At 48.8% G+C, this 13,681-nt stretch overlaps 2 protein-coding genes across 2 annotated transcripts; one reads left to right on the top strand and one right to left on the bottom strand.

The window, feature by feature from the left end:
• The first annotated feature begins 4,514 nt into the window (after positions 1–4,514).
• On the top strand, positions 4,515–7,833 carry LOC124648433 (receptor-like protein kinase HSL1). Its single transcript, XM_047188203.1, has 2 exons — positions 4,515–7,294; positions 7,379–7,833. The coding sequence occupies exons 1-2, from the start codon at positions 4,600–4,602 to the stop codon at positions 7,831–7,833; spliced, it is 3,150 nt and encodes a 1,049-aa protein (XP_047044159.1). The 5' UTR covers positions 4,515–4,599.
• Positions 7,834–8,044: 211 nt separating this feature from the next.
• Positions 8,045–13,160, bottom strand: LOC124707279 (hexokinase-5). The gene is made up of 9 exons (XM_047238942.1): positions 12,714–13,160; positions 11,757–11,907; positions 11,484–11,666; positions 10,516–10,590; positions 10,181–10,336; positions 9,950–10,048; positions 9,734–9,864; positions 8,864–8,945; positions 8,045–8,779 (listed from the first exon to the last, which is right to left on the bottom strand). The coding sequence occupies exons 1-9, from the start codon at positions 13,010–13,012 to the stop codon at positions 8,432–8,434; spliced, it is 1,524 nt and encodes a 507-aa protein (XP_047094898.1). The 5' UTR covers positions 13,013–13,160; the 3' UTR covers positions 8,045–8,431.
• Between the last annotated feature and the right edge of the window lie 521 nt (positions 13,161–13,681).

Consider the following 13,681-nt stretch of genomic DNA (forward strand, 5'->3'; position numbering starts at 1 on the left):
CATGATCAAATGGTTTGAGTATGCATATTGTTAGAGAAGAACATTGGGCCGCTAACTAAAGCCATGATTCATGGTGGAAGTTTCAGTTTGGACAATTAATCCTCAATCTCTTATGAGAAAATTAATTATTGTTGAATGCTTATGCATTAAAGAGGAGTCCATTATCTGTTGTCTATGTTATCCCGGTATGGATGTCTAAGTTGAGAATAATCAAAAGCGAAAAATCCAATGCGAGCTTTCTCCTTAGACCTTTGTACAGGCGGCATAGAGGTACCCCTTTGTGACACTTGGTTGAAACATATGCTATGCAATGATAATCCGTGTTAATTCAAGCTAATTAGGACAAGGTGCGAGCACTATTGGTATACTATGCATGAGGCTTGCAACTTATAAGATATCTTATACATAACACATATGCTTTATTACTACCGTTGACAAAATTGTTTCTTGTTTTCAAAATGAAAAGCTCTAGCACAAAAATAGTAATCCATGCTTCCCTCTGCGAAGGGCCTATCTTCTACTTTATTGTTGAGTCAGCTTTGCCTACTTCTTTCTATCCCGAAGCAAACACTTGTATCAACTCGTGTGCATTGATTCTTACATGTTTACCTATTGCACTTGTTATATTACTTTGTGTTGACAATTATCCATGAGATATACATGTTGAAGTTGAAAGCAACCGCTGAAACTTATATCTTCCTTTGTGTTGCTTCAATGCATTTACTTCGAATTTATTGCTTTATGAGTAACTCTTATGCAAGTCTTATTGATGCTTGTCTTGAAAGTATTATTCATGAAAAGTCTTTGCTATATGATTCATTTGTTTACTCATTATCTTCATCATTGCTTCGAATCGCTGCATTCATCTCATATGCTTTACAATAGTATGATCAGGATTATGATAGCATGTCACTTCAGAAATTATCTTTGTTATCGTTTACCTACTCGAGGGCGAGTAGGAACTAAGCTTGGGGATGTTTGATACGTCCCAAACGTATCTATAATTTCTTATGTTCCATGCTACTTTTATGATGATACTCACATGTTTTATACACATTATATGTTATTATTATGCATTTTCCGGCACTAACCTATTGACGAGATGCCGAAGAGCCGATTGTTGTTTTCTGCTGTTTTTGGTTTCAGAAATCCTAGTAAGGAAATATTCTCGGAATTGGACGAAATCAACGCCCAGGGTCCTATTTTTCCACGAAGCTTCCAGAAGTCCGAAGAGGAAACGAAGTGGGGCCACGAGGCGGTGCCACAGTAGGGCGGCGCGGCCCAGGTGCTGGCCGCGCGGCCCTAGCGTGTGGGCCCCTCGTGATGCCCCTTGACCTCGCCCTTCCGCCTACTTAAAGCCTTCGTCGCGAAACCCCCGCTACCGAGAGCCACGATACGGAAAACCTTACTGAGACGCCGCCGCCGCCAATCCCATCTCGGGGGATTCAGGAGATCGCCTTCGGCACCTTGCCGGAGAGGGGAATCATCTCACGTAGGTCTCTTCATCGCCATGATCGCCTCCGGATCGATGTGCGAGTAGTCCACCCCTGGACTATGGGTCCATAGCCGTAGCTAGATGGTTGTCTTCTCCTCGTTGTGCTATCATGTTAGATCTTGTGAGCTGCCTATCATGATCAAGATCATCTATTTGTAATGCTACATGTTGTGTTTGTTGGGATCCGATGAATATTGAATACTATGTCAAGTTGATTATCAATCTATCATATATGTTATTTATGTTCTTGCATGCTCTCCGTTGCTAGTAGAGGCTCCGGCCAAGTTGATACTTGTGACTCGAAGAGGGAGTATTTATGCTCGATAGTGGGTTCATGCCTCCATTAAATCCGGGACGATGACGAGAAAGTTCTAAGGTTGTGGATGTGCTCGTTTCCACTAGGGATAAAACATCGATGCTTTGTCTAAGGATATTTGTGTTGATTACATTACGCACCATACTTAATGCAATTATCTCGTTGTTTGCAACTTAATACTGGAAGGGGTTCGGATGATAACCTCGAAGGTGGACTTTTTAGGCATAGATGCATGCTGGATAGCGGTCTATGTACTTTATCGTAATGCCCTGATTAAATCTCATAGTACTCATCATGATATATGTATGTGCATTGTTATGTTTTCTTTATTTGTCAATTTCCCAACTGTAATTTGTTCACCCAACATCTGTTTATCTTATGGGAGAGACACCACTAGTGAACTGTGGACCTCGGTCCTATTCTTTACATCTGAAATACAATCTATCGCAATTGTTCTTTACTCGTTCTTCGCAAACAATCATCATCATCCACACTATACATCTAATCCTTTGTTTACGAGCAAGCCGGTGAGATTGACAACCTCACCGTTACGTTGGGGCAAAGTACTTTGATTGTGTTGTGCAGGTTCCACGTTGGCGCTGGAATCCTTGGTGTTGCGCCGCACTACACTCCGCCACCAACAACCTTCACGTGCTTCTTGACTCCTATTGGTTCGACAACCTTGGTTTCTTACTGAGGGAAACTTGCTGCTGTACGCATCACACCTTCCACTTGGGGTTCCCAACGGGCGTGTGCTTTACGCGTATCACACATCCCCACCCCTTCCCTAAGTTTGTTGTTCTCCTTCGGCTCTCTTTATTCCTCATCACCAATGTCACCGTTGCGTCGTTCCTATCGCCAACAAGAAGTTTCGCTTCTGCGCACATTACGAGAAAGAAGGAAGCCTAAAAAGATAAGGAACCTAGGAAAAAATCTTGGTGCGAGATCTGACAGAGAAAATGTCGACCGAGTTCCAATTTATCTCCAAGTTAGTTGAGATCTAGCGTAAAGGTTTTTCTTGAACAGAAAATAAAAGCCCCGCGTGGCTGTGGTGCACGAGAGTGGCGATTCTCCCGTGGATGGGACACCCCTTGCACGAAAACATCATATTTCGTTGCGAAATATTACGTTTCATATTTTTAAATATAACAAAACATAATGTTACTTGCAACACGAATCTTCTTTTTTTTTGAAATCATATATATTAGGTCGGCAAGCCCGCCTCATTAAAAACCTTCTAGTCCCTTACGGTACTCCGAAAGGAAAAGAGTGCGTCCAACAAACTTGCCGCCTCACAAAAGGTTACAGAATTGTTACATCATAAAGAAGGGGTTGAAGGAGGAAACTAGAGGGTTCATCGATCCAGGTACAAGAAATTCTAGACCTAAAGCAATGCATAGCAATATCATGGGCCACATTGTTTGTCTCCCTCCTACAATGAACAAATTCTACCATACCAATACTACCAGCACACTCCAAAATCTCCCGCATAGATAGCCGTTGCATCATTCCATATCCGTTCAGTACCAGTGCAAAGTTGGATAACTTCCAACGAGTCGAGAACAAAGTGAATCGGAGAGAAACCAAGTGCACGCGATGTACCGTGTTCTGCGTGGTGCACGGCGTGTACATGTACTGCGCAGAGACGCACGCACGCATGCATGCCCGTGCGGTGATGGACACGATCAAGTGTCATTTTCCGTTGCATTCCCTTTCTGTTCGTCTGAGACTGAGATTACACGACGATCGGCAAATCATACATACAGTCGTAAAGTAACCACACATCCTTATCTACGACCTTTCCCGCCGTTTGACTCGCTTAAGCACGCCGGAGCTGCGAAGAACATCTAGATGCAGAGAGAGGCAGAGCAAGTGAGCACCTGACAATGACGTGTGGGTCCCGTGATGCAGGCTATAGATATCCACTTAGGCAATTATGCCGTAATAAACTAATAATCATGTCATGCTCACTGCCCCGTGATATCAAGCTCACAAATGCTCAAGCGGTGTCCAGTACCGGAAGCAACGAAAAGTTCTCTCTTGCCGCCACGCTCTGATAGTGATCATAGTTAATTTCGTGGATGCAAATCTTGATTCTAGAAGCTGACCAAAAATAAAAGAATCAGCACGGATAACAACAAGTTTTTTGTTTTGTTTCGAAACGACAGCAACAACTGAGTTTGCTGAAATGGTTAACGAGGGGAACTTCGATAGTCTTCGATAGCTACTGTATCGATTTGAATTTACAAAACACCATTCGTCCTCCGTTGTCGCTGGTGATCGGCCTCACTATAATTCGAATAGTTTTGTTTGACCATAGCGATCGAGCAAGAGAGAAGCCGATTGTCTTTCGAAGATCGAGATGAATCTAAGATGTTGACAGCAACTACAAGAAAACGCATATCGTACTAACCATCTGGAACACATCCCTTTCCATCTAACCAATTTGTTGACCCAGCCTAAAACCACATAAAACGTGCATGTCGCAAAGACAGATTACTTAACCATCTGAAGCTTCCAAGGAAGCACCACCAGACAAGCCCACAGAGTACAATAACCAAACAGGATGATGGTCACACAGTGGAATGAGTGCATAAAAATAATTTTAAAAAATGCTACTAATCAGCTGCCGTCAGCCCATCGCTAGTTCCCACTACGTATAAATACAGCCCCAACACGTTTCCACACTGGAGTCAGCGATGGCAGGCCAACCAAACTGAACGCACGCCTACTCAGTCTCCCGTTCCCGCGCGCGCCGGCGGCCGGAATTTCTCGGTTCTCACTCACCATGGCAGCAATGCCAGGCCACGCCTACCTCCGCATCCTCCTGCTCTGCCTCGTCCTCCCATTCCGCCTCCCGCGCCACGCCGCCGCGCAGCAGGTCGACGAGCAGCAGGTCCTGCTCCGGATCAAGGCCGCCTGGGGCTCCCCGCCGGCGCTCGCGTCATGGTCCTCCAACGCCTCCTCGCACTGCACCGGCTGGACCTTCGTCTCCTGCGACGGCGCCGGCCGGGTGAGCTCCCTCTCCCTCCCGAACGTCGCCGTCTCCGGCCCCGTCCCCGACGCGATCGGCGAGCTGGCGAGCCTCGCCACGCTCAACCTCCAAAACACCACCGTCACCGGCGGCTTCCCGTCCTTCCTCTACAACCTCACCGCCCTCACCTACCTCGACCTCTCATCGAACAACCTCGCGGGCGACCTCCCCGCCGACATCGGCCGCCTCGGCAAGAACCTCACGCACCTCGCCCTCGACAACAACTTCTTCACCGGCACGGTGCCGCCCACGCTGTCGCAACTCAAGAACCTGACGGTCCTCGCCCTCAACAGCAACCAGCTCACCGGCACCGTCCCCACGGAGCTCGGCGAGCTGACGCGGCTCCAGACGCTCAAGCTCGAGCTGAATAACTTCAGTCCGGGCAAGCTGCCCGACTCGTTCAAGAACCTGACGAAGCTGGCCACCCTCTGGCTCGCGAGCTCCGGCCTCACCGGCGAGTTCCCGGGTTACGTCACGGGGATGTCCGAGATGGTCTGGCTCGACCTGTCCAACAACTCCTTCAACGGGAGCATCCCCCCGGCCATCTGGAACCTCCCCAAGCTGCAGACGTTGTACCTGTACTCCAACTACCTCGCCGGCGACCTCGCCATCGACGGGGCGATCGGGGCGGCGGGGCTGGAACAGATCGACGTCTCCTTCAACGACCTCACCGGAGCCATCCCGGAAGAGTTCGGTAATCTGACGAAGCTCGTGCATCTGAACTTGAACACCAACAGCTTCTCCGGCGAGATACCCGCGAGCCTCGCGCGGCTGCCGTCGTTGGTGTTCCTGTGGCTGTTCGACAACAAGCTCACCGGACCCCTCCCGGCGGAGCTCGGGATGCACTCGCCCGTGCTGAGGGACATCCAGGTCGACGACAACGACCTCTCCGGCCCGATACCGGCCGGAGTCTGCCAGAACCGCGGGCTGTGGATCATCTCCGCCTCCAACAACAGCCTCAACGGCTCCATCCCGGCGAGCCTCGCCAGCTGCCCCGCGCTCATAAGCCTTCAGCTCCAGGACAACCAGCTCTCCGGCGAGGTGCCGGCCGCGCTGTGGACGGAGACCAAGCTCATGACTCTGCTTTTGCAGAACAACGGTGGGCTCACAGGGACCCTGCCCCAGACTCTGTTCTGGAACTTGACGAAGCTGTACATCTCCAACAACAGGTTCAGTGGGCCTCTCCCGGCGGCAGGAGCCCGGCTGCAGAGGTTCTACGCGGGGAACAACAGGTTCTCCGGAGAGATACCCTCGGTGCTTCCTGCGGGGATGCCTCTGCTGCAGGAGTTCGACCTGTCGGCGAACCAGCTGTCGGGCGCGATCCCGGACAGCGTCGTGACGCTCCGTGGCCTGACGCAGATGAACTTCAGCAGCAACCAGCTCACCGGCGAGATACCGGCGGCGTTGGGCTCCATGCCGGTGCTCACCCTGCTCGACCTCTCCTCGAACCAGCTCTCCGGCAGCATCCCGGCGTCGCTGGGGAATATGAGGGTGAACCAGCTGAACCTCTCGTCAAACCGGCTCACCGGCGAGATACCGGCGGCGCTCGCCATCTCCGCGTACGACGGGAGCTTCCTGGGCAACCCCGCGCTCTGCACGGCCGCGTCTTCATCAGAGAACCTCGCCGGCGTGAGCTCGTGCGCAGCCAGGTCATCCGACAAGGTATCACCGGGCCTCCGCGCGGGCCTTCTCGCTGCCGGCGCCGCGCTTCTCGTCGCCATCGTCGCACTCGCCTTCTTCGTCATTCGCGACGCCAAGAGACGTAAGCGGCTCGCGCCGGCCGTGGAGGCTTGGAAGCTGACCGCTTTCCAGGCGCTGGACTTCGGGGAGACCGCCGTGCTGCGCGGGCTCGCCGACGATAACCTGATCGGCAAAGGCGGGTCTGGGCGCGTGTACGGCGTGGAGTGCCCCAGCCGCACCGGCGGCGGCACCGCCACCATGGTAGCCGTGAAGCGCATATGGACTGGCGGGAAGGTGGAGAAGAATCTGGAGCGTGAGTTCGACTCGGAGGTGAACGTCCTTGGTCACGTCCGGCACACCAACATCGTGAAGCTCCTCTGCTGCCTCTCCCGCGCCGAGACCAAGCTCCTCGTCTACGAGTACATGGGCAACGGTAGCCTGGACCGGTGGCTCCACGGCCACAGGTGGGCGGCCGGGAGCGCGGGGGCTGTGGCGAAGGCCCCGTCGTCTGCCCGGCGAGCGCCGCTCGACTGGCCGGCGAGGGTGAGGGTGGCCGTGGGCGCGGCGCGGGGGCTGAGCTACATGCACCACGAGTGCTCCCCGCCGGTGGTGCACCGGGACGTCAAGTGCAGCAACATCCTGCTCGACGCGGAGCTCAACGCCAAGGTCGCCGACTTCGGGCTCGCCAGGATGCTCGTCCAGGCCGCTGCTGGCACGACGACTGACACCATGTCCGCCGTCGCCGGAACCTTCGGTTACATGGCTCCTGGTAAGCACCTGTCGATCACCTTCCCTAATCCAACTCCAATTTTTTGCACGCACGGCAACTCATCCTGTTCATTGTGTTGTGCAGAGTGTGCGTACACAAGGAAGGCGAACGAGAAGGTGGACGTGTACAGCTTCGGGGTGGTGCTGCTGGAGCTGGCCACCGGCAGGGAGGCCGGCAACGGCGGCGAGCATACCTCGCTCGCGGAATGGGCGTGGCGGCACCTGCAGTCGGGGAAACCCATCGCCGATGCGGCGGACAGCTCCATCGGGGACGCCGGGCGCAGCAACGACTTTGAGGTCGTGTTCAAGCTCGGTGTCATATGCACCGGCGCTCAGCCGTCGACGCGGCCAACCATGAAGGATGTGCTGCAGATACTGCTCCGGTGTGAGCAGGCCCACCGGAAAACGGTCGACGAGAAGACGGTTTCTTCAGAGTACGACGCTGCTCCGCTGCTGCCGGTGCGAGGGGGCAGTCGCCGGAAAAGGTTTCCGACGACGACAGCAAGGGCAGCTTCGACATCGTCTGACGAAATACGGTAGTGGTCTCAGAAAGTCAGAATACATTAGTAGCAATAAGGTACAGTAGCAAGAGTTGTGCAGTGCAGTTTCTTCGGGAGAGCAGAGCAGATAAAATGGTGGAATTGACACTGTGAGCCATCATTCAGGTGTATAGGCAACTAAGTTTGATCAGATAGTATCATTTTGAAAACAAGATTGTGCATTCAGACATATATATAGTGGACAAATGAGGTAAACACATCTAAAAGATGGTTAAATTGGACTATGTCGATCCCCATCTTTATTGGGAAGAGAAAAATACAAAAGGATTAACAACAAAATGCTTGGATTACAACACCAGACAAGGGGAAAAAGAATCTGGCAGAACAGGAATGGCATTGTTCAAACCTCCATCTCCATTGTTCCTGCCATCCAAACGTTTATGCATGCCATTAGATAAACCTCCAAACTCTTTGGCGCTATACTAGCTATTATCCCGCTGCAAAGATGTCTGCAGAATAGCCGAAGGAAGGTAAAATTCCACCACCAGGGGAGCCCAGAATATTAGGAAGATTTGAAGAGAAAACAAAGAGGAGAGGCTACACTCAGAGTTCAGTCCATCAGGGCAGTTATCAAAAGACTAGTCGACCTCCGCATACTGGGAGTGCGAGGCCGCAAGGAGAGCGGCTCCGATGCCAGATCCGTCGTTGGCCAGCTTAGCAACCAGCGACGAAGAGGCTTCCTCCCCGAGGAGATCTGTAAGAGTTGCTTCTAAGCAACTGCTGAACTTCTTGTAATGTTCATAGAGCCCACCATCCAAGGCAACGACGGTCCTTGGCATCGTGCTGCCATCAGTTGGCACTTTGTCACGGCCTAGCTTCTTCAGGATGCCATATATACCAGCAGCGGCCAAGCGTGCTCCGCGCTCAGCAACAATGTCACATATGTGACGAGTAATGTATCTTACTTCCAGGGAAGTATCTGCAACCTGAACATGAAATCAAGATGTTATACAAGTAATCAATGGTCATTGAACATTTCTGGTATCCAGTTAGGTTCACGCAAGTCATACCCCAACGATATCCTTTAGCTTAGTTCCCAGAACTTTAAGGTCATGTGATGCATCATGGTGCATGGCTGACATATCCGGGGTCCTGCAATGCATAAGATTCAGTAGTTGAATTTACATCGAGTAAGAATACAGTACAAAACTTCATACAGATAAATGCTTTAATCGTAATTGAGCTCATGTTCAGAAAACATTTGTCAAGATTTAACATAGATTTCTGCTACTAATGGCATGGACTCTTCATTAGTTCTCAAGAATTCTATGCTATTCAATACACATATCAATCAACAAATAGTATATCTACTTAGCCTCAAGTAAATATTCGATTAGTTCCAAGAAGACGAGCATAACACTATTCACCATCACTCTTTTGAGCCACTTGAAAAAACAAAAGAAAAAGGAAAACAAACATTTGGTTTTGAATTAGAATATTAAGGTGTGCACGAAACAAACTCTATCCAAGTAAGCAATTGCACACGCCATCCACCAAATTATTCTAATACACCAGAGAAAAAAGATACCAAGCTTTGAATTGCTCGCAGTTGAGGACAAAACAGAGCATTGACCAGACGTAAAGTATTTCATCACCAGTTATGATGAATCGGCATTGAATTTTGATTTTGCCACCTCACATAGATTACTTGACTGAAGTATATGTTAACTTCAGAAGGCCCGAAATTTCCCAATTCTTTTATAGCTTTGGGCTTTGGCCTTACACGGACTAGTCAACTGATGTAACATGATAAATTCGGACGAGAATCTGTTTCCTTGTGCAGTTTTGAAAGCTCAATATTAGTGTGTAAAAATTCTTGATCACCGTTTAGCTACAGCAAAGATGAAGAGTTCAATGACTAATGGGTCAAGAAAGTATACCTCAGTACAAACGGCTGTTCCAACTTAGGTGGAACAACATCTCCGAACAATGCAGCATCATGAGCCAGTTTCAGTAAGATTCTTCGCACAATCTCTCCAAGATACATGCCAGAAATCATCTTTTCATATATCTGTTACCCAGAAGATATTCGCATATATTAGTGCAGTTTAGCAACAAAACATAAATGGAAGTGTAAATACCACCGAGATAAACACCTGTTCTCCAGGATTCAGACTTTCAAAATCCATAGCTTTATCGTATTCTGAAAGTGGAAGCTTGTCTGATTTAAAGCTTCCCCATTCCGTGTTGATTACCTAGAGAACATCAAACAATATTGTGGTTAGGCTAGTAGAGTACAGCAGTGAAGATACGATGCATGTGTACGCCCATACGATGTTTAATGGGACTTGTTCATTCCAAGCAGAAAGGGAATTTTAAACACTAACCATATTTCCGGATTTAGGCAGTAATCCAGTCCATTTAGGAATTGCATTAGCATGCTCAACATATGCTGCATTTGTGCCAGTGCCCAAAATTACAGCAGCAACAACATCGTTATCCACATATCTCCCACCAGCCAATGTGCCGACTGTGTCATTAACCTACAAAATATCAACAATCAGCCTACATAAAGGAAAATCTCAAAAAAGAAGAAAGTTCTGCATGACGCAAAGCATGTTTCCATCCCCATCAACAGAAAAGATTAACGAGTAGCATCAGGACACACAAAAATAAAAATTGCATTATTTTGCGGCAGTAAAAAATAGACATGGTGTATTACCAATGCTGAAACTTTCATATCCAATCCCTGCCTCTCCATTGCCTTGCTCAACTCAGCCACAACATCCTCACCAACCTGATTAGGGAGTAACCAAATAACAAATTAAAATCAAAGTAATTGTGGTTATTATGGGATGATTGAAAAATTGGCTCAGAGACCATCAACCGAGAAACTTAATATTCTTAAGTATCACAAATATATTCTTCCTTACCAAGCTCTACATTTCATCGTTGTGATAAACTCAGATAACATCAACCCAGAAACATACTACTCTTACTGCATCATAAAAATGTGCTTCCTAACCAAGCTTTACATTTCATCATTGAGATAAAGAAATCAGTTTGACCAAAATGTAATGAGTGATAACGAAGTATAAGAGAACTAAATGAATCAACATGAAATAATATTTAATAACATTTAATCATTGAGATAAAGAAATCAGTTTGACCATAATGCAATGACTGATTGAGAAGTATCAGAGAACTAACTGAGTCAAAATGAAATAATATTTAATAGCCACACGCCCACACCACTATTAAAGTTCAACACTTGTGGCATATACAAATATACAATGGTTGAGAAGGCAAATCTCTTTTAGCCCTCCATGTCATCTAGAAATGACTAAAACATCTCTATTAGTTACCTAAATTAAAACTGAAACTGATTGACGAAGAGATGACAACTAGTACAATAGAAAAAAGTCATAAGTGCTAAGAGGGGAATCCTTTTTTTGATTTCTCTCCTTCAAGGTCAGACAGTATCTTAGAAGGTTTGGCTAAGAAAAGGGTGCGTTAAATCTGCTCTACTATACCAAAAGAGTGATCAAGGACAAGAACAGAGTCCCTTGCCATATCAAATAAAGGTTAACCACCAGAAACTTGCCATATCAAAGAAAATACACTTGAAGCCATGTCAACTAATGTGCTAGGAGTTTGCTGGACATAATCAGCATAGTGTTCTGAATTTACCGTGCCGTTGATCGAAAAACCCTTTGTCCACTTGATGAGCGTTCCAGATGATATGGACAATTGGTTCACTGGAAAGGAAAAGGTGAAACCCAGCTCTCTCTGCCTCCCCTCTGGGAGGTGGAAATCGACACCTTCGGTATCCACAAATTTTGCCAATGCAGCAGCAATGAAATCAAACAGTTCCTGTATCAATAAATTCAAGATACATTAGCAACCACGCGTGTAAATTTCGCAACTCCAGGAAACTTGAGAATCAAACAGCAGGTAACTCACCATGGAAGTCCCAACCATGAGGTGAGGTGGGATAGAGACTTCCTCGGACTGTTGCTTGGCAACACGTTTCTCCCTTCCTGCGAGTTGGACTCGGAGTACACGGAAGTTGGTTCCTCCAAGATCCAGCGCATAAAACAGCCCATGTTCGTCTCTGCAGACATAGCACCCAGATGATTAAACACAGAACTTGAAGAGTATAGGCATGTTTATGAATGAATAGCACATAACAGACTGAATGCAACAAAATGTTAGAATTTAAGAAGCTTACTTCCAGTGAATCTGTTTAATTTTTTTACTATATAAGTGGATGATCCTCGAAAAAATGGATTATCCTGGAGAGGATTTGGTAGACTGATGGATATAACTGAACAAACAAATTGTTGAAACAAACAATAAAGACATATGAACATTTCTACAGAATTCACAGTATAGGAGTAAACATGGGCTAACTATCCATGCCATTAATTGGACAGCACATCTCACTAATGGGCTATCACATAGGCTCGCCCCACCAGGCATTCATCCCAACCTCATGTCACTCCACGACTGGTACCATGCTCATTGACACCATATCCTAAATCATCAAGGTTGGTTTGGAACTAACTACCATATGATCTGCAAGCATGGGATTTGGCAGGGTGGAATTGTTAGGTAAAAGGATCCTATCCTGGCCCACGATCCATCCAGAATCGCCAGAAGGCGCGATCTTCCGCAATAAGATCCGGGCATTTCCCCGGCAGGCCGGTCATTCCTAATCAAGAGCGGGAGAGAAGAATTTCTGACGCTTCCGCGATCACGGAAACAGAATTCGTCCAGCCGCGACGACTGTCCCAACAACAGACGGCATCTTCGGGATCACAACAACAAGTCAACCGAACGCGCAAAAAGGAAAGGTAAAAAAATAGGAAAGACGGGATCGGATCGGATCAGATCAGGCAAGAATGGGATCTTTGTTACCCGGTGGGCAGGTTGTCGACGTAGGAGATGAGCATCTTGAGCTGGGAGTGGATGTCCCCGCGCAGTCCGCGCTCCATCTCGACGACGAGCGCGTCGGAGATGCCCCTGAGCAGGGCGGTGGGCGTGGAGAGCGCGCGCTCGACCTCCTCAATCACGTCCGCCACCTTGCGCTTGCGCTCGGCCTCGGCGGCGCCGTGCAGCTCCGCCGCCCGCTTCTGGCGGCGCCGGCCCAGCACGACCGCCGTGCCCACCGCCGCGCACACCACCACCGCCGTGCCCACCGCCGCCGCCTTCCCCATCGCTGAGATCAGGCTCTCTCCGCCCAGCGAGCGATCGACCGGCAAGAATCGCAGAGGAATTCCGCTCTGGATCCGAGGGAGTGAAGGAAGGGATGGTTCGCCCGGGCGCGTAGGAGAGGGACTGGCCCTCGGCGTTTTAACCGGTAACTTTAACTGGCCCTTGGCTTTGCGGCATTTATGGATCCACCTATAAATACACGGACGGCCGGGATTTGTCCTGGGTGCACGTGGACGGACGGGATCGTAGCCTTGGAGAAGTGGATCTGGATTTTTTGGATTATTAGGGAACGGATTTTCTGCTGTGGAAATATTACTAGTAGACGGATTTACTCCCAGATATACTTTACGGTAAGTACCTCCCGTGTAATTACCTACGAGTATATGATTTGGCGAGTAGATCCTGAATTAGAGCGCTGACTTGTGGCAGGGCCCCACGTTGCAGTGGGCGTAGAAAATCTTGCGTGGAAAGGCAGGTGCGTAAAGAGGGGGTAAAAGGATTCCTGGGCCACGTCACGTGGATCGGCGGGGCCCACGGTAGATTCCTGGCGTCAGGATGATGCCATGGTGTGTCCACGTGGCCCAGCATAGGGTCAACCGCCGCCAACCAGCCGTCCGCTGGTTCGGACCAAGAGCAGCGACGTCCGGCTACACGACGACGGCGACGGCCCA

This window comes from Lolium rigidum, chromosome 4 (genome assembly GCF_022539505.1).
Source record: "Lolium rigidum isolate FL_2022 chromosome 4, APGP_CSIRO_Lrig_0.1, whole genome shotgun sequence".
NCBI lineage: Eukaryota > Viridiplantae > Streptophyta > Magnoliopsida > Poales > Poaceae > Lolium > Lolium rigidum.